Consider the following 22,183-nt stretch of genomic DNA (forward strand, 5'->3'; position numbering starts at 1 on the left):
TTGTGCATAAACAAATAAAAATAAATATCTGTCTGTGTAAAGGTTATGATCACAGTAAAATGTGACACAGCAATTCTGTATGACAGGAGAATGTGAAAGAATCATGAGATAAGCAGTCAAAAGAACCTCATGTAAATATGCAAATGTTTAAGAACATTTCATGGTCCATAAAATGTCAAAAACAGTCTATGAGATGACTGCAGACACCCAGGTCTTCACCTTTCATGCCAGTTCATTTATATTTCTAAAGAGAATCAAAGAGATTAAAAGGAAAAAAAAAAAATACAAGAAGTATTGAACTGTAAACCCTCAAGTTATTTTTGGTTGGTTAGATATGAAAACAGTTGTGGCTTTTCTTTAAATACATATATATATATATTTTTTTTCCTTAAAAGCTACTTATTCCTCCATTTGTAAAACATCGATATAGGTTTTTTAGAATATCATTAGATTAAAATTATGAAAACAGAATTGAATCCAGAAGATAATTACGCTGTCTAACTTGATTGTGGCTGAGACCTGTGCTTGTTTTTGTCTCATTTCTGAAGTTTACAAGAAAATCATGGTATTTGAAGGATTTGCAGAAGCATTTCCAGAAAGGTTGACTGCACTGGTAAGGCCAACAGAGGTTGTTTTACATGTTTTAGATACACAATTTATTTTTAATTATTCTTTTTTTTTTTTTTTTTTTTTCTTCTCTATAGGGATGCCCTCTGATTCTTTATTAGTTTATTTGCTTTTATTGCTACTCATTCATTTCACATCTGGAGAAACAGAAGTGAAGTTCAGTGGACAAACAGAATTTGTAGTTAATGAAACAAGTACAACTGTTATACGCCTTGTAATCGAGAGAACAGGGAAGCCTGCTAACGTCACAGCAGTTGTGTCGGTAAGAAACCATGCCAGTTGTATCGTCACTAAATATTAATGTATTTTTGAAGCTTTGAATGTTGCTTATGCTTGTACCAAGACAACAAAAAGGAATGTGATACTTCGCTGGGACAGTGCTTCAGTTCGAGGGAAGGGATTGTCCCGCTCTGCGCTGCACTGGTGCAGCCTCACCATGAGCACTATGTGCAGCCTTGGGTGCTACAAAATACAAAGGCCACGATGCTCTTAGAGAGCGTCTGAAGGAGGGCAACAGAGACGGTGAAGGGTCTTGAGGGCAAGACGTATGAGGAGCGGCTGGGGTCCCTGGGTTTGCTCAGCCCAGAGCAGAGCAGGCTGAGGGGAGGCCTCATGGCGGCCTGCAGCTCCCTCACAGGGAGCGGAGGGGCAGGCGCTGAGCTCTGCTCTCTGGGGACAGCGACAGGACCCGAGGGGACGGCATGGAGCTGGGACAGGGGAGGGTCAGGCTGGGGGTTAGGGAAAGGTTCTGCACCCAGAGGGTGGTCAGGCACTGGGACAGGCTGCCCAAGGTCATGGCACTGAGCCTGATGGAGTGCAACAAGTGTTTGGACAATGCTCAGACACATGGTTTAATTTTTGGGTGGTCCTGTGTGAAGCCAGGAGTTGGGCGCGGTGATCCTCATGGCCCCCTTCCACCTCAGGATATTCCATGATTCTATGGTTTGGATAAGCCAAACCCAGTTTCTGTAACTGAGCAAATTCCTTTTGTCAGTGTCAGTGGTGTCAAGAAAATGGTTTAAACATTTCTTGAAGGAGCCAGCTCAAGCGGCACAGGACAAAGTTTGGTTTTGATGCTAGCTGTGCATTCATAATGAAAATGCATCTATGTAATGACTTCTTATTTTCAAGATTACTCTAGAACCTGCAGTTTAGAACCTTCTCCCATGGAGCCAGGCTGAGGGAGCTGGGGTTGTTCAGCTTGGAGAGGAGAAGGTCCCGGGGAGACCTCACAGCAGCCTGCCAGTGCCTAAAGGGGGCTGCAGGAAAGCTGGGGAGGGACTCTGTGTCAGGGAGTGTAGGGATAGGGCAAGGGGGAATGGCTTTAAACCCAAAAAAGATAGGTTTAGATCAGATACAGGGAGGAAATTCTTCCCTCAGAGGGTGGTGAGGCCCAGGCCCAGGCTGCCCAGATGAGCTGTGGCTGCCCCATCCCTGGCAGTGCCCAAGGCCAGGCTGGATGGGGCTGGGGGCAGCCTGGGCTGGGGGGAGGTGTCCCTGCCCTGGGCTGGGGGATTGGTTTTAAGGTCCCTTCCAAGCCAAACTATTCTGTTATTCTGTGAGTTAAGGATTTTAATAGCTACTCCACTTTTTGAGTCCGTTCTTTGAGAGGTCAGTTACTATTTTTACATCATTGATTTTATCTTTTCATCATTGATTTTATCTTTTAGCTGTTAATAACCATGATTTCAATTGTACTCCATTTAAATGATTAAACCCTTCAGAGTGTGTTAAACTGTATGTGTATGGAGTAAGATGTTATTGGGTGTGAATAAGGACAACACAGCCGAGTAGCAGAGATGTACTGCTCATGATTTGTTTTAGTGGGTAGGCAAAAGAAACTGAGTATCTATACTGTGATACAGTTTATTCTCAAAATACGTATCTTAAAAATCACAATGAATAGAAATTGATCTGCAGGGATTTAAGAGTTTATTAACATCTAAGGAGGAAACCTTGAGAAAATGTGATTTTAGTTTGAAAGTAGTGTTATATGTTGGCATAACAAACAGAGTAACTTAGTTTTTGTATTAGACCTGATCTCCTTTAGAAAAAAAAAATACAATCCATTTTCATAAAAGTCTTTTGGTAGGTCTAGCGTTGGTTCAGATACTTAAAAAATACAGTTGCCAAAATGTCCAATGAGAGGTGACAAACACAAAAATATCAACTATACTTTGTTGCCTCTTCATTGAAATTCTAATTTCATTATTCTCAAAAAAAGAATAGCTTTTTTTCACAGTGGTCTGTGCAAACTGTCAGTGCCTATAAGGGTGGTAGTTTAAGGTGTAGCAGCCATGGGGATGTTTTTGAAATGACGTACTGAATGCATTGGAGAATTTGACAGTTCATCAGGTCACAGTCAAGAAAATCTTGCAAAAACAGGTAAATGCCAGGACTATGCCATTTAATCTCAGCTTCAAACTGTAAAATTAGCCTACAGATTTTGCCAGTCTTGACACCACTGGCTCTGCAATCCGTCCTATAAGCACTTTACTTAATATTTGATTTGGTGCACTTTTCCTTTGTTGAATGATGTGAAAGCAGAGCTTTACATTTTAAAATTCAGCTTGCCCATCTTTGGCAATCTAAACATTAATCTAGGTTAAACTAAACTTATTCTAGTCCCTAGAGTGAGAGAGGAAGGCAGAGGACAGTTTCACTTTAGGGCAAGTGTAATTCAGGTGAGTTAATACATGGTGTGCAGCTCTGTTCTCAGTACAATCTTTTAATTAAAAACTGGTCATATGGTACATTAAGCAAAAGATAACCAGTTTTAAGGAACCACGTCATAAGTGGTTCTGAATGAAGTGTTGTTATTTCTGGTTACTTAGTATGGATACGAGAGGCTATTATTTGTACTTTCTGTCTATAAATAAACTATATAATAGCAGGGTAAACAGTGGGAGGAATCATGTGCATAGAAAAATGCATGAAATCCATATAATTAGTCCAGAATAATATTAAAGAAGATTGTAGGTGAAGAAGATGTCACTCACTTGTGTATTTATTGTAGCTTTATGGAGAAGATACAGGAGACTTTTTTGACACATATGCAGCTGCATTTATACCTGATACAGAAACAAACCGAACAGTGTATATATCTGTCTGTGATGATGACCTTCCGGAGGCTGATGAGACATTCACATTTTACTTGACATTACCAGTAAGTCTAAGTTTTTCAATTTATCCCTTTGGCCAGAAAATGCTATGTAATCTGACAGACATGAATGGTATTCTGTAGAACTCTGTGCAGTCATGCTTGTGGGTCTGAGTCTTAATAGGTAAGAACTAAAATTTGGAGACTAGCCAGGATGGTTCTTATGCTCCTTTTAAGAAAGTTTTGTTGTTCCTGTGGGAGTCTATGTGATGTTGCTGTGCAGTATAGACATATTCTGAAACTTCAGCAAGCACTGCATTCAGTTGTGGGTATCTGAAGGCATTATGCTAGAGTGCCAAGGAATTAGACTGTGAAAGGTCAACCTTTCCTGTTTTCCTACACACTGCACCTACAAGAAAGGGTAGAAGTAGCAAAAAAAGCAGAATGATTTCCAGTCCTGCAGAGGGTAAACAAGACTTCCCTTTGAACAACCAATTTTTAAAAAACACATTGATAAATCTGTGCATATGGTTCCATCTCATGGGATTCATTCTATGAGGAGCTCACAAAAAAAAATATTTTATATTTTTTTTTAAGGTAGCAGTTCATGACTAATTTTGAAATCAGTTCTGTAAATTAAAAAAATCATGCTTTTTATACATTTCAGGAAATGTTGGCAGTGAGTGTAGAAGTCTATATTTTTCCTTCTTTTGACATGTAAATGTAGTAGCTCATTTTTACAACACTGTAAATAATGTTTCCTCTAGTTGATAACTCAGTACACAAAATAGCTTCAAAGTTTCAGTTTTATACAAGTGCTAGAAAAAAAAAAAAAAAAAAAAAAGAAAGAAAAGAAAAAAGAATAATTTTTGAGTTCTTGGCAGAGCTACGTGCTTCAAACCTGGTTCCCTATTCCTAATAGATTGGCAAACTGCAAGTAATCCTTTGAAAGGTTTGTTTCATGCACTTTGCTGTTGACCATATAGAATATACTTCCTAAATGAGGAAGAATTATTTTGCTGCATTCTGTTGCTTTAAATAAATTTTACTGTAATATTTTAAAAAAAGACATACAATTTTCAGAGAATAATATTTAAAACAGTAAAATCAAGATGTTTTTATTTTTGCCTATATTTACCATATTTAATATCTTATTTTGTTTTGTTAATTTTAGAAACCATCTGCAAAGATGAAGCTTGGCTCACCCAAGTCTGTCACTGTAACAATCTTATCAAATGACAATGCCTTTGGAATAATTTCTTTTAACATGGTATGGCTTTTTATATGGTATATATGAAAATTTTAGAAAGCATAAAGGTGAAATTTTCAAAGATGCTGGTTAGTTATTCAACTGAATCCCTTGAAAACTGATTCTGAGTTACATATTTTAAAATGTCTCTAGAGGTAATTCATACATATGTATGTAATTCATGCATATATACAGCTTTAATACTACTGTATGCTTTTAGGTATTGAGAAATAGCCTGAGAGCCTCGCACTTGGATGGATATCAATGTTGCTCATCTTAAAGATAAAACTTACTTAAAGTTGTTCAGTCTCACTGCCCCTCATCTATAAGTCAAGATCTAAATATAGTAGGGAAGACACTGAGGAATAATACCCTAGGAAAGTTAAAGGTAAAAAATGTGATTTGAAAATCTTGAGAATATATACATTTTACCATCAGTAGTGAGCCTTATTATACTTGACTGACAAGCTGAGGGAACATTGTCATAATATATGCATTTTATAACACCCTCTGGGATAAGATGCTGTTGTTACTCTAGCAGATGCTATTTGCAATAATACAGAGGTTGTATTAGTAGAACGAGTAGCTATGCCTTATTGACAGCATTCTGACAACATAATTTTGTTTAGGACTTCCCTGAAAAACGTAAGAACATAAGAAAATTTTAGAGTCACAGTACTAAGCCAAGCTGCTCCTGGGATTAGTGGATATCTTCAAAATCTGTCTCCTACAATAGTCTAAAAAAGTGACCAATGACCTAAATGATTGTCCTGAGTACATTTATAGCTAGCTATCTAATAAATGACTTCATGATGTTGAAAACCTATTTTTAATGGGTGTAGAAGCTCCTAAAAATACCAGTGATAATATGCGAGGGCTTTGTGTATGTTGACTATGTTCATTTACAGAAATAAACAAACAAACAACAACAACAAAACCCACACAAATTGCATTACGTGATAATTTTTTATCTGAAATCTTTCAAGGTTTTTATTAGCTGAACTAATTGGTTGCTAGGAAATTTATGCCATCGGTGGACTGGTTTGCAGATTGGATTAACTTGTCTGTGGGAGTTTGGTATTTCTATGGTAACAGTTTCTTCATTCTGCTGTGATATTTGATCTGTGTCTGATTGTCTGTTCCTTTTCTTCCTCATTAGTCTGCCTTAATCACAGTGAATGAGCCCAGGGGCAGAAATGAATTTGTACCGCTCACTCTAATTAGAGAGAGGGGAACCTATGGGACAGTCATCATAACTTTTGAGGTGAGTTTATCCAAAAGACTTCATACCGTAGCCTGCTGGATTAATCTGAGAGGTTGTAATCATAATTTATTGAAGTGTTTGCAAAAGAGGGAGAAGGACAAAATACCTACATAAACATTAGGTAGATCTGTTTCATAAAATGGATTCATATTAACTGTCATATAGAAAATACTGTAATTATCTGACTGTTTAATTGACTGTTTAAGAGGTACTAGAGAAAACCGAGTATTTTCTGTCATTTAGAGAGAGAGGTATGTGAGGCAACATCAGTATGTATTACTAGAAAATAATGCATATTAAGTATATAAGAAATGTCTTATCTAAATTTAAAAAAGAATTTATTTATTTTACATACAAATATTCAAGTGAGTCTTTAATGATTATCCCAACTTTCTACTGTGAGTGCTCAGGATTTGGTGAATTTCTGTATAATCATATAATCTATATATGTATAATCTATAATCTATGTATAATCTATAATCATCTGTGTCTTGATCTCTATCTTGAATTCCCCGTAACTAAAGCTTTCAAAATAATTAATCATGGTGAATACTTATCCTGTTATTTACGTATGTGATTTGAATGTGATGCAATTACTGCCTTCGTTGATTACTTTTTCTTATGTAGTTCAGATTCTATTAGTTACTTTAAAATTATATATAAAATCTTTCCTATAGATATTTCTGTACTAGTTGCCTGTTAAGGAAGGGTAAGGCCCTTACTAGACCTCAAAGCTTTAATCTAGAAAAGCTTTGCACTGGATTTTATTAATACTAAATGTAGCATGAACTGTTAAAGTACTGAATATGATTCTCTGTGCATTTTCCTTTTTTTTTTTTTTTTTTTTGCAAATGTGTTTGTTCTAAGGTACAGTAAATTTTATCTGGACAATTAATTAGGTCTTTCTCACAGCATTATATATGTATGTTGAAAAATAATTTACAAAATGTTCTCAAAACAAAATATCCCGTATGACCTTTAAGAGGCTTTGTAGTATTTTGAGTTTCACTGCTAAATTTAGTATCTTTAATATCACAAGTCAAGATCGAAGGGACACAAAACCAGTAAGTACTATTACTTTGTCTTGGAATTTATTATGAAATACTATTGATTCAAACTGAATTTGCATGAATATCCTTTCTGTAATATGAAAGGGTCAGTTATGCATCAGAAAAATAATAAAGAGCCCCCATAGGCCTATATGGAAGTAGTTTTCTTCCTCTTATTCTGGAAATACAGAATTTCTTCGGAGTGGTTGTTCTGACTTACACTGTCTGCCAGAAAAGAGCAGATTTTCACAACTGAATGTTCATGTTTGTAAGTTGGAGATGGCTGAACAGATAGTCATTTGTTATGCAAGTCACACTGCATATTGGTTATTGTACTTGCACTGGATTTGTATTCCAGATTTATATACTTCTTATCAGACAAATCAATTCTTTGCAGATAAAAGATGGTCCAAACCCAGCTGAAGAAGACCTTAGTCCAGCTAAGGGAAATATTACATTCACACCTGGGAGATCAATGCTGATTTATAATTTAACAGTGCTTGATGATCAGGTAGGAACAAGGCTTCATCTTAGGCTTTGATATGTAGAAGGTTAACTGCAGTTCTGGAAACACTTAGTTACAAAAAAAAATAAGTTACAAAAAGCCTTGGCTTAAATAAGGTTAAAAGCAGTTCTATTTAATGAAGTGATGTTAAATTTTGGCTCTCTGGTCTATTATTTTTGCTCTTTCTAATGCTCCATCTTTAGTTCTGATCAGTGAATATTTTTAGTTTATGAACATGTCCTGGCTGAGGAGACACGTTATCTTTGTCACTAAAGAAAGAATACTACAGATTGAATATTCACAGGGAAAAGACAGATTGAAAAAGATTTATAGTTTTTTGTTTGTTTGTTTTCAGATATGTTTAGGGTAGAAACATATTTGAAAAAATCCTTCTAAGAATACATAAGATTCCTGAAACAAACATGCAATCTTGTGAAAAGCATGAATACTAGGTGATAATTAACATTTTTCTGTTTTCAGATTGGCCAATTAAAAAACAAACAAACAAACAAAAAACACATAACAACTCATAGGTTGTGAGGCTTTCTTTTTTTTCTCTGAGTAAAGAAAACATTCTTCTAATTTGCAACTTGCGATTTTCCTTTTTTCATACCCACACTTTCCTTTTGTGTCTTTCTTCTCCTTTATAATGAGCTTAAGAGGGAAAACAGGGACATCAAAATAATACAATACAAAACAACTTAATGAGAAATTAATTAGAAAAAAACAATGGTGAAATGTGTCTGTTTCAGAAGTGAGCACAGAACTGTAAAGCGGCTTGTTTCCTTTTTACTGTTAATTATAAAAAATGTCCTTCCACATTTCTACTGATACTCTAGTGTTAAGAAGCTGTGCCAACCTGGGGTGCTGAAGTGTGGAAACATCTCTTTCCGATTCAATGTAATATTTCAGTGACTTTCACACAGAAATAAATTGTTAGTGTCTTTTCTCTTGGGAGGATGTGATTTTATTTATTTTTATTCTGACAAATGCCCTCAAACTTCTAAAAACTTGATCTGTATTTGGTATGTCTAGTCAATCTTCCCACTCTGCGAAAGTCTTTCACAAGTGTTTGTGAAAGATGAATTTTGCACAAAAACTTTTATTGATGATGATGATGATGGAGTTCACAAGAATCCAGCATTACTGTCAGAACTGAATTTGAGCTTTTAGGATCTGAGTTAGGGAAACAAATGAAACAAGTGTTTTTCAGAATTGGGCAGCCTTACAGAAGGTAGGGGACTGCAGTTCTGATTTTCACAGCTCTGCATTTATAGAACTTTTCCTGTGCACATTTCCTTTTTGAGTAGAATGGCAACTTTGTTTAAGAGAAAATTAAAGAGGCAAGGCAGCACTGGAAATCATTTATACTATTATATTTGAAGTTTGACTCCTGTATTTATCGGTCAGTCATGATGCAATTGAAAGCTCCACAATGTCTTATTTATGTAGGATACTAAGATTTTATCTGCAACTAAAATGGCATGTACATTCTGACTGTCAAATGCATATTTTTGTAGTGCAAATATGAACTAGTATTTGAACACAGTATATTTGAACTAGTGAACTAAAACAAGCGTAAGTTAGTATCAATTTTAATAAGATAAAATAGGAAATAGTAGTGTAGGAGAGGGGTGACCGAGAACTTGCAAATCTCACGTTGGAAAAAAAACACAACCTGCATCAGTCAAAAATATTATGCAAGTTTAAGTGCCGCAAGTCAAACAAAGGACAAAATTGGCCTCAGCTACAAAGACAGCTGCATGCATACCGTTTTTGCCCTGAAACAGGATCTAAGGGTGGCCAATTAACAAATGAGCGTCAAAGAGAAGAAATATTGGACCACAGGGAATTCTGAACTTTTTTTGCTCAGTAAACAGAACTACATGGAAAGGATTCATCAGCCTTATAACAAAGCAATGCCATTAGTAACACATAAGCAATTTTGTTGTGGAATTTCTCTCAGCAGCAAATAACAAAAGGACCAAGGTAGGTTGTGTTCATACGTTGTTCCTCTGTTCTTTCAGGCATGCATAGATGTAAAACTGTGTTAACATCAGCAAATCAAGATGTCAGACTAAATAACTGGCAGGAACACTTGTTTCCAAGCAGAGCAACTTCCACAAGTTGGGTTTGGATCTCCTCACACTCTCTAGTTGGAAAGATACAGAAAGATATTTTTCTTTTCCCACATTTTCGTATTTCCAGAGCATAGAAGTATGTCTTAGAAAATGGAAACATTCAGTTTTGAGAAGGGATTTTCAAAGTTGCAAGCGAGTTTCTTTTTGCCTGTTTATATTAATATGAAAAAGGTTGTAGTGTTTACATTATTTCCCTTTTTTGCGAAATATATGAAACATATTTCTAAGTAAGTGTTCTGCATATATTTGAAATGGGACTTACACCCTGTTGCTATTATTATTTTTCCAGATACCTGAAAATGATGAATTGTTTGTTGTTCATCTCAGGAGTGTGGAGGGAGGGGCTGAAATCAACACCACAAGGAATTCAGTTCAGATTAATATTAAGAAAAATGACAGCCCTGTGCGATTTGCTCAGAGCACTTACATGGTGCCTGAGGAAGTTGATGTGCTCACAGTTCAAGTGGTTCGTGGTAAGGATGACAGCGGAAAATTAATTGGACCTGATGAATGTGAAGTCTCTGTCAGTTACACCATCATAACTGGGAATTCAACAGCACATGCACAGCTCAATTTAGACTTCCTAGATCTTCAGCCAAATACAACTATTGTCTTCCCACCTCTAGTTCATGAAGTATATATGAAATTCAAGATCCTTGACGATGCCATACCAGAAATTGCTGAGACTTTCCAAATTATGCTCCTAAAGGACACGTTACAGGGAGATGCTATTTTGGTTAATCCATCTGTTGTTCACGTCACCATCCAACCAAATGATAAACCCTACGGAGTGCTTTCAATCAACAGTATCCTGTTTGCTCAAACTGTTATCATTGATGAAGACCAAATTTCAAGGTACTACAGACCTTCAAACAGTATCTCGTCATGTTAAGGGATTTGTTTGGCACTGTAAAGCATTCTTAGGATTTCACTGACAGTAATTATAAAATCACTACTGAAAAATTAATATAGAAATCACCTAACATGTAATTATTATAAACTATATATAATTTTCAAGGGAGAAAATGTCTAATTATGCAAAAGTATTTTAATATTTATGAACTATATATAAGAACTGTAAATATTTAATGACATCATCAAAATACTGAAAAACCTGTAATCTAAAAGATGGATCAGTGAAGTTGTGATACTGCCACACACCCGTTCATACAAGTGGAAAATATATTTCAGGGTTTCTTTCCCAGTAAATCTTTGTCTATACTGTATATTAGTCAGTCTCTGGTTAAAAAATGGTGGTGAGTGTCTCCTGTGAAGTACTGAATACCCATAGACTTCCAAATAAGTTAAATATATGTAATTTTACAGATAAATTAAAAACAAATCTCCACACAAATCTTTACAGGCAGGACTGATATCTATACAATATTCCCAGTTTCAGTAAAAATGTCCACTGCTAGCTAGTGATGGTGGGTCATCCCCAGAGAAAGAGGTAATGTATCAGCCTATGATTTTATGAACAAATTCTAGTATGTAGATCCTAGCACTTCAATATTCACTTTTTTTTTTCTTTTTTTTCTTTTTTTTTTCTTATACACAGATACAGGAAACATGACATTTCCATAGTCACAAAGATTGATAAATTGCATTTCAGTACATAGGCAAATAGTTGAGTCACCTTATGTTAAATAAAATAATTATTTAATCACTCACACCTGATAATAATATTTTGATATAGTCCATAAAACAGTGTAGAAATTTAGTTGAGAAAAAGGTTTCTGAAATTTAACATCTTTCCTGAGAAAAAATGTAAACATGCCAAGTTTCCTCTTCATAGTATCTTTCTTACTGTAAACAAAATAAATTCTGACTAATGTCTTTAGATATATTATTCGTGTCTTTAGGTATATTATCGCATGAATAAGCAACCTGAGAAAATTCTACTTGTGTGGTATGATTTCACAAATTTTAAGTCCTGACTCAGGTGTCAGTAGCAGCAGTTAATATTGATTCCACTGAAGTCAGTATAAATCTTCCAGGGAACAAATAACTAAGTAAACCGATATTAATTATAATTGCACGTTACAGATTTCTGTTTTCACTCAAAACCATAGGTTTGAAGAGATCACAATCGTAAGAAATGGTGGAACACATGGAAATGTTTCTGTGACCTGGGTCATAACTCGGAATAGCAGTGATCCCTCACCTGTGACTGCAGACCTTGTTCCAGAGAGAGGGGAGATACATTTTGATCAAGGACAGATGCTGGTCACGCTGTCTCTGACCGTTATTGATGATAACATACCAGAAGAAGCAGAGCCCTATCTTCTGAAGCTCTTAGCTCATACAATACAGGGAGGCGCAGAAGTCAGCGAACCATCTGAGGTAAGTTTGATTTCAGAACTTGTTTTGAGGAGGTTATAATAATTAGGGACTTCACCAGTTATGTTGGATTGGCTAAACTGAAGTAGTTGCCCTTGAATTTAAGTGAAGCAAGCTGATGTATTCTAAGTATAAGGAGCCACATCTGAAGTCTTTGGCTTAACATATTATTCAAGGCCAGACCTATTTAATGCAGTAGCATTTAGCTTAGAATATTCCCATCATAAATATCACTGCATAAATGCTGTCTGGATTGGTTGCTTGCTAAGAGAAGGTTGAGCATTTATTTTCACTTGCTTATTTGCTGTAGATACTGGAATGTTTTACACAGAGTAACAGCTTCAAGAGGATGGCTTAGTGATTAAGATTAACCTCTGAACTGTTAAATAAGGGGTAATTAGCATTACTGACAATTTTGTGACTCAGTTCCCTACATTGCTTTTTGAATTGTCGATTGAAATGAACTTGGTGAATTAAATGATTTTTTTCATTTTTTTTTCAGTCTGAAATATATTCAAATTATTCACTTTGGCTGCTGAACCAAAAATCAGTTATTCAAAGCTCATTCTGACATAGATGAGGCATAGCAGGAAAGTTGCTGCTATCAGTGCTGTGCTGCTTGTGCACAAACAATACTTTGGGGCTGTCAATCTGATTTCTTTCTCAAGTGCCAATTCAGTAACGATAAAAATGTATGATGACAGTCAAGACATACTGTCATGAAAACATGAAAACTGTGGTGTATATTGACTGTAGCATTGAGTAAGTGATGCTGTTTTCTGTTTTGCAGCTTTTGTTTTACATTCAGGACAGTGATGATGTTTATGGTGTAATAAAGTTTTATCCTTTGGAGAGTCAGAAGATTGAAAGTAATCCAACGGGACGCTTTTTATCCTTGAGTTTTGTTCGGGAGAAAGGAACAGTTGGAGATGTGCAGTTGGTTTATACTGCACTGTATATCCCAGCTGGAGCTCTGGATCCTGAGAGAGCAAAAGATGGCATTCTGAACATGTCTAGAAACAGCATCCTCCTGTTTCCAGAAGGAAAAACACATCATACTTTGAGTATACCAATAAGAAACGATGCATTTCTTCAAAATGGTGCTCATTTCCTCATACAGGTATCTCAGTTTTGTGTGCTTGTTGTTTTTTTTTTTTAAGCTTATTTAATATGAAGACTATGATTCAATAATTGATCCTTCCCCTTGACTGTAAATGACTATTCCTGTAAAAAAAAAAAAAAAAAAGACAGCTTTCATAACTATGCCATAAAGTTTTATATTCCTAATCACTAGTAATTACACAAATTTTAAAAATAAGGAGGATTCAGGTATTAATCATGGAGTTTATCAAAATGAGATCAGTGTAGGCTGTTGCTTGCCCCTTGAAGCATGTTTCTGCTTGGCCTCTGACTTGGAACGTGAAAAAAATAAGGTTCTTAAAATTAAATTACTGAAGCAGGAAAAATTTCAGAAATGACATGCAAGTAAATGTAAATTGGGCTTGATACAGGTCCTTCTCCGGCAGGTCACCCCCCAGCCTGTACTGATGCATGCGGTTGTTCCTTCCCAGGTGCAGGACTCTACACTTACTCTTGTTAAACCTCACCTGGTTTCTTCCTGCCCAGCTCTCCAGCCTGTCCAGGTCCCTTACAACTCCTACAATTCTGTGATACTGTGACCTTTGCTCTTCCAGCTGAACTATTCTAAGTCATAAATTAAAAAGGGTCAAATGTATATTATATTGCATCTATATATAAATTTGTTAGGAAAACTTACATTTTTTTTCTAGTTTTCCCTGAGTAGTTTTCCTCACTTTTTTTTTTCTATCTGAATTTGTAAAAGATAACTTTTATCATTGTTGAAGGTGTTGATGTTATATCCATGAATTTCAAATTTGCCAGGTTTTGTGTTTTCCTTATAGTCTACCAAAGATGTTGTAAGCACTTCTAAGACCTTTGAAAGATTTCCTCCCTCCATATCCTTCTCCCTACATTCTCTTAAAGGAGGAATTTTTTTTTTTTTTTTTTGCCAGAGTTATATTGTTTAACTAATATGCAATTTTATTTATTTATTTATGGCATTCACAGTTAGATTAGGAATTGCTTTCTGAAATACTAGAACACATTAATATGTTTTATGACTGCAAGCTGTCTGAGGGATCCTCAAAATTCTTAAACGTCTAATTCCATGTATTCAACGTCTTTTTTTTTTTTTTTTTTTTTTTTTGTCCTTTGACTATGGTCAAGACACACATATTGTAAATATTTCAGAATGTCCAGTCATTCCAAGCACTTCGCCTGGATTTTCAAACTGTAGATTCCAATGTGTTCATGTTTTTTTTTTTTTTTTTTTTCTGTACTTTCTCTATGAACCATAAATAAAATCTTATTTGTTTGAACAAATTCAATCAGAGGAGATTTCCAGTTCAAATAATTAATTTAGAAACTCATGCAGAAGGAAACACTGCTATTTATCACTGTGACAATCCTTCTGCATCGTGAATAAATGATAATCTCAGTGAAGATGTTTAGAATGAGTTGTATTTAGGCACAATAATGAATAGACTCAGGAATTGGCAGAGGAGAAGCAAATGCAACTGTAGGATGAATAAAGGTACAGGAGATAATGTGAGATACATTCCTTAGTGACACCTTCAAGTAAATAACATGCTGTAATCACAGATGCAGTTTTTGGTATAGCTAGGAAGATTAACTCTGAAAATTAAGCTCATAAACTACTAATTGCTATGGTTCAAATAACTACATTTTTTTTTTTCTCCTTGATCTGGCTCCTTTAAAAGGTACTAAAGGAAACACTGCAGAAAGAATAAAATCTCTGTTCTTTATTGATTATTACTTTATCCCAAATGTACCAAAGCATACACTTTAAATCGTGCAAATTGTTTTGGCTGTGTAGTATTTCAGAAAGTTTACTGAGCTAACAACCATACAATGGTGCGCTTTCATCCTGTTAATTGCAGGATTGTGGCCTACGCTAGGAGAAAGCTCAGAAAAGAGGAGAAAAAAACAGTGCCATCATCTGTTCTTCAGACTCTTGATAACAAGTTGAATCTTCAGACTCTTGATAACAAGTTGAAATGGTTGAGAATCAGTTACTGAATACAGTATTTGTAAAACATTTCCATCTATCATCAGATAAATGTTCATGCATATTTCTGGGTGTTACTCAAGTAGTTGTGGAACAAAATATGATGCAGCCCACATATTTAACAGTTTTGTTTTAAGAACTGTAAGACTTTAAAAATCATCTTTTGAAATGGTGAACCATTATTACTATATGAATTTAAGAAAGGCCACTATTCTTCCCCCAAAAATAAAGCTTTACTGTACACCTGATAACTCCAAGAAAAAATGTCAGTGGGAGTTTATGCCCTAGTGAAATGTTCACAGAAATATATGCAAATCTGTTATGGAAACATTTATTGTAATGATGCATGTAGACAGAATGACATGGCATAAGTAATATTTGAAGGAAATAATTAAACAGGCAAGTTCTGCTTTCCTTGGTATGTCACTACTGCTGCTGGGCTTAATGAGTGATGCTTCTCACTTAAAGAAAAGGTTAAAAAAATCTATTTGCTTTTAGTATCTATAATCTATCAGAAATGCAGTGATAGGTAAAATACAGTTTTGAAATACTGTACTGAATTTAAATTTTTAATGCAGCTCTGGTAGTTCTTAGATAGAGAATTCCTTAAAATTTTGCAGAGAGGAAAGAAAAGTGCATTATTCTTTGTCTGTTTGGCTGTAAATTATTATGACTTCAGTGATTTCCCTAGATTTTTATCAATGCAAGACACAAAAAATAATGTTAGACAATTGCCTATGCTGCTCATCAGTTACTGCTAATAGGTCTAGTAATGAATCAGCTGATCTGGAACAGACAGTCTCTCACTGGCTTGATCTGTGTTTAATTACATACACTAATATGATTTGTCTGGGAGGCATACCATTCTGCTGACAGCTCAACAATATCCACTTCATTTCTTTGACATGTCTACTTACAAATTTTTATAACAGCAGTTATAAAAATCAGTATGCAAATTCTTCCTATTAATAGAAGAATTTGCTCTGGAGATGTGTACTTCCTGCATATGGAAATTACTCTGAAATGTCAGAACTGTTCTGACTTGGTGCTGAGGCTTCTTATTTCTCAGTTTTCTCTTACTTTTTCCTACAGCTGGAAGGAGTTGAACTGGTGAATAGAATTCCTCTAGTCCCATCTGTGAGTCCTAGGTTAGGAGATATTCGAAATATTTCTCTGAGGATTACTCCAGATATTGCAAATGGAGAAATAGGCTTTATTAGCAATTTACCGATTATTCTTTCTGAACCAGAAGATTCCCCTGCTACACTGGTAAGTAAGCCTTTTTATATCGTCCTTTGCTATGGAAAACTTATTTGGAGAAGGCGGAGTTTGCTGTATTCAGTGTAGCATTAACAATTAATGTGAGGAAAAGCCTTCCTCTAAGTTCTGCCTTATCCCAAATATTCTCTTCCTTAAATAATAATAGTAATAATAATGCTCTGAAATAATCTGTTATTAATTTCCAGAGAAGTGAGATTGGTCTTTGTTTTCTGTGTAAGCATCTAAAACCAGTTAGCCCTTGATGCTCACACAGAGCAAATGATACTGCAGTTAGTCTCTCTCACCAATTGTCATATAAAGTAGGACTGACACAAATCCTGAATCAGATAGATCATTTCCCATTGTCAAATTAGAACTGGACAAACTTTTTTTTTTTTTTTTAATTATTATTTATTCAAATAGTAATTTGCAAGGGAGTAATTGGTTTTGCATTTACTTTTGCAAGTCACAACAAATTAATGTGTTTCACAGGTTTCCATCGCATTGCATCGAGATGGGACTGATGGTCAAGCAACTGTGTTCTGGAGTTTGAAACCCTCCGGTCCCAACCAAAAGGCAGTAACACACGATGATATAAGTCCTTTTAACGGCTCTGTGGTTTTCTTATCTGGACAAAGTGATACTACAATTAACATCACCATTAAAGCTGATGATGTACCTGAAATGAACGAAACTGTGTTATTAACTCTGGACAGGTACTGTACCCTATTCTCTATTCATATGTATCAGCTGCAGTACTCAATTTATGTATAACAAATTAGCGCAGTGTTAATTACAAGTTATTACTTACATTGTGTTGATACGTGTCTGAAGAAATATTGGACCCTTGATTCTTTGGACCCTTTGAGTCTTTGACTGGAGATCAATGTAAGAAACCATTTTGCATTTATTATCCAACGACTTAATTGTTTATATTTTCATTAAAATTCTGTATACTATTCAGAAAGTTCTTTCAGTTTTGATCTTTTTTATAGCTCTTGGTTTTAACACTTTTTTTTTTTTCAGGAAAATAATTTTTAGTGAGATAATGGGAAAATCTAAAGTGAGAACTAAAAAGCAATGCAGAACTTTTTCTATCAGAAAAACATTTATAACTTGGGTATCACTGTAGAATTAGACTAGCAGTTTGTTTGTTTGTTCTGCATGTTCAATATTCCTTGATAATTAGATATGTCTGTCAGCTCCTAGCCCCCAGAATATCCCAGTGTGACTATTATTGCAGTCTTCTGCTAATGAGTATGCAGTGGGGCTTCTGGAGCACAATGTTCTGGTCTGCCTTCTTATCTAGTTGAGGATTTTAGGATAACAGACTGTAAGGGCCCTCAGGTGATACCGTGATACTGATCTGCATATGAACATATTCAGAAAACTTAAATTAGTTTATAATCAGGAATTATGCAGAAGTAATTTTATTCTGTACAGGAAGTGTAGGCTAGCTCTTAGATATCCATAACAGATACCCGCAGTGATTACACATTAGCAAACAATAGGCAAGAAGCTCCTCAAGCTGTTATTGACCACAAGAAGATCCCATTTCAGAAAACATGTTTTTTGAACATTGTTATGGTACACAAGGAAGATGTTACTCCTTTGCAGGATTGGCCTGCTTGATTAAAAGGTGGCTGGTTAATGCATGTAGCTCAGAACAAGTTATTTTATTCTACCTTGGCTACCATTACATTAAAAAGGCAATCTTTTTCAAAACAAAACCAGAGACAACTGCAAGCAGCTCTCTGCTTTTTTTCTTTTCCGTGGGTGAAACTGGTTTGTCTCAAGGAATTTTTTTAGAGTCTCTGGCACAAAGGGGGAAACTAGGATTAGAAATGATGTTTCAAGTTTTGAGTGTAAGGTGGCCAAGAATGCAGACTGGTATTGAGGTAAACAAGTAAGTAGATAGAAGTAAGCAGCATGAAAGATTAACTTTTTTGATTCATGTGTGTGAAAGTACAGTTTTCTGCCATTTATCCTGAGTTACAGCTGTAGGCTGTACCTTGAAAATGGTGGCTGCAACAAGGATTGAACTGGCAGCTGAACAAATATAAGCAGTGTTCTGCTTTTGCTGTGTATGGTGCAAGCCATAGCTCTGTTGATCATGAAGTGGATGGTGAAAAGTGTGCCAAGAGTAAGCAGCTTTCCCACACTTGGCAGGGTCAGAGAGTGAAGCAAGGAACAGGTGGTCTGTCCTGGAAAAAGGAGCAAACAAGGAGGAGATAGAATCTGAACTTTTCTCTAGACTTGGGTAGCATCCTTCACTTCAACTAATTAGCAGAAGCCAAGAATGAAATGACTGCAGAGATCATCCTTTCACTACTAGACATGACTCTTCAAATTAGGGTTGAAGGATACTGGCAGGGTTACGTGTAAGCCCATGCTATTGCTGTCTGCCTGGTTGCTATTTTGTGGACAAACAGAAGATTTCAGTTTCCAAGGCTGGCAGCCAGCACCTCACAGCAGTAGTGAATGAGCACAAAAACAAAGATGCACTGTGCTGTAGATGTGCTTGTACTGTTCCATAAATTGTAGTGTAAGTCAGCGGGAAAAGAAAGCATGTAAGAACTTTAATGAAACTATAGACATAGACATATGTTCATAAGCATTCAATTGACTGAAATATTTAATAGCATGGGTAAAATAATCAAAATAATTAGTTCTAACAAGGATGTATTATTTACAGCTTAGTGATATTGTCAAGGCAGTTCAATTTTAAATAAGCTTTAAGTGCATCCATAACTATAATTTTTCCAAGCCATTAAAAACAATATTATCCTTTCTTGCTTTATGGTCTCTATCCTTAGACCATAGATAGTAAAACTAAGTCTGAATTTTGTCCACAAACTGGAGGTAAATGTATAACATGAAAAATATGATTCCAAAGAAGACAGATGAGTAATGTTGAGTAATAAAGAGGCAAGAGAGTCTTGTTATCTGCTGAAGCTTCTTCATATTTTCTTTTTTTAGGAGCAGCTTCAGGTTGAATGCCTGCCCTATCTGAATAGGCCTGAATTGAGACCAAGCATAAATAAAAACAGATATCTGTAGTGAAATCTATGTGAGAAAGAAAAGACCTTGGTCTTCTTGATGAATGTAGGTGGAACAGGCCATGGAAATTGTGTGTGTGCTTTGTGAGAGCATATATACATGTATATACTAGGGCTGGTCATTTTACCTGGTAAGCACAAACAGAAATCAGTTTTTTAAAAATCTGATTGCTGTTTTTTCCTCCTACACAACATAATCTCTCACTGGCAGTTATCAGCCCCTCAGTTAAGGTGCAGACAGCTATCGATTTGGCAACTGCCACAACCAGAGGGCCAGAACCTGCAGGGTATGTGAGCTGGGGACATGGCCTGTGTTTGTGCTCATGAGTGAGTGGTGGTGAGACTGAGAACTTGGAGACTTTGGGATCTGGGGATAAATCACTTTTATTTTGTGAAAGTGACAATCAACAAACAGACGACTGTTTAGGCAGTCCTTATGTTCCAACATTTCTTGAGTCTTGACTCATGGAAGTTAAGATGCCAGAACAGATCTATATGCATATGTTATGACATAAATCTCATTTACTACATATAATAAACCAAAGCAACATTATTTGGAGATTTTTATAGCTCTACTGATTTCAGTAATTGGATACGGATTTCCATAGGTTGAAATTCTGTCATCAGTTTATGTAGAAAATGATGAGACCTGTGAGTTATAAAGTAATTTTTTAAAAATTACAGTTGTAAAATACAGACTTGACTATTTCACTGTGAAATATCTGGCAGATTTAAAAAATTTTGAGGTTTAAGGGGTTGCTACATGTCAAAAAGTTAGAAAAGCACAGAGGGGCCATTTAAAGCACTGCGTAGTGTCAATGGTCAGGGCTTAAGGGTTTATGTGTTGTGGGTTACTCACTGACATACTGCTTAATGGAGCTGGGATTTTCTCCTTACTTGGTAATTTCCTTTGGTTAGTGTCTGTTTTAAAACCATATCTATCTTACTTATGTAAATTTTCATAGAATCACAGAACAGCTTGGGTTGGAAGGGACCTTAAAGATTTCCAGTTGGAAACATGGCAGTTTCCAACCCCACTGCCATGGGCAGGGATACCACCCATTAGATCAGGTTGACCCACAGCCTTGTCCAACCTGGCCTGCAAAACCTCCAGGGATGCCTCAAGGGTTTGATCAGAATGTGTTTTAACCGGGAAAAAGTTATTTGAAAATAATAGAACGTTGAAATGAATGCCCTGGACACCTACTGCTAGTTTTCATTACTTCTCAAAATAACAACAACATATCTTTCCTGCTATGACTCAGAAAAATTAAAATAGCCTCAAAAAAATCAAATAAATGATGGATTATACCTGGAGAGAAGGTGTTTCCTCTGGTGAGAAGCACTGTGGAATGTCTAATGTGGCAAATCCTACTTTAATGCAGTTCTTTAGAGCTAGAGCCTGCCACTAATTAAATCAGTAGATAATCCTGAAAAAATTGAAGAGGGGGTGAACACTGAATGCAAACAAATTGAGTAATGTTCCACAAGCAATTTCAATTCCCCTTTTTTGAGATACCCTGACAGAAAAGAGTGTCTTTTAGAGAAGTGTAGTTTAATAACGACAGCCATGTAGATTCACATTGGAAATTAAGTTTCTCATGTGTCTTTCAGAACACTCAGGGTCTGCAGAAATTCCAGATTTTGTCAAAAGTTATTACCTTCAAAGTTATTATTTATTTATTTATTTATTTATTTAGTGGTTCTATTTAGTTCTTAGTAATACTGAAATTCTCATGGTACCTTTAACTTTGTCAAAGGTCTGATTTCTGCTATTTTCTTGTACTGCGTGTTTAAAAAAGTGTAAGAAACATTTTGGGGCTCCTGTTGGTTGTCCTAATTCATCTGTAGTTCTTACTATGTAATATTCTTTATATATACATGTACAATACATGATTTTTTTACTGAAAGAATTTCCCTAATGATCAGTCTTGTTGTATAAGAAATACTTTACACACTTTGAGGTTGTATTTCTTATGTCAGCATCGTAGGCATTGCCAGGGTTTATTGTCTGTATGAAACTCCATGTCCATTCATAGCCATTTTTCAGAAAAAAAAAAAAAAAAAAGCTGAGGATAAAAACAGGGAAGTGGCTTTCCCAGTGATTGGTATCTCCTTATTCCTGGTCAAGAGTTCTTTTCACTAGCTGGAGCTGCTGGCCATGGTAAAGCCACCATGTCAAAGGAGCTGTTCTAACTTTTATAGCTGCTTCTGAATAGCCCTCTTTGTCCTGTTTCCATACTGCTGTCAGAGGAACACCTAAAGAGCTGGGTTCACACACCACGAGGAGTGAAACAGGACTGAACTGGCCCTGTGTGGTGTGAGGCAGTCTGGGAGCATCTCCTCTGTGGTGGAGGGGTGGTATATGAACGCCTCCCTCTGTTCTTCAAGGTTGGAGGTGCATGTGGCAGGGGATGGGGCTGGTGTCCTGGCAGCTCTCTGGGGGCACAGACCCTGTGTGCAGCCCCGTAGCTGCTCGG

At 35.9% G+C, this 22,183-nt stretch overlaps 1 protein-coding gene across 1 annotated transcript in view; it reads left to right on the plus strand.

Annotated features, from left to right (window-relative positions):
* Positions 1-706: 706 nt before the first annotated feature.
* ADGRV1 (adhesion G protein-coupled receptor V1) overlaps positions 707-22,183 on the plus strand; it is a gene marked incomplete at both ends in the record, with an annotated part of 271,966 nt that continues 250,489 nt past the window's right edge. Inside the window, 10 exons of the mRNA XM_084304820.1 lie at positions 707-889; positions 3,644-3,793; positions 4,902-4,997; positions 6,136-6,240; positions 7,687-7,800; positions 10,225-10,790; positions 12,008-12,278; positions 13,066-13,395; positions 16,477-16,653; positions 17,137-17,360. Coding sequence (XP_084160946.1) covers positions 707-889; positions 3,644-3,793; positions 4,902-4,997; positions 6,136-6,240; positions 7,687-7,800; positions 10,225-10,790; positions 12,008-12,278; positions 13,066-13,395; positions 16,477-16,653; positions 17,137-17,360 — 2,216 coding nt within the window. The remainder of the gene's footprint in view (positions 890-3,643; positions 3,794-4,901; positions 4,998-6,135; positions 6,241-7,686; positions 7,801-10,224; positions 10,791-12,007; positions 12,279-13,065; positions 13,396-16,476; positions 16,654-17,136; positions 17,361-22,183) is intronic.

Source organism: Netta rufina (genome assembly GCF_964035555.1).
Source record: "Netta rufina genome assembly, chromosome: Z".
Taxonomy (NCBI): Eukaryota; Metazoa; Chordata; class Aves; order Anseriformes; family Anatidae; genus Netta; species Netta rufina.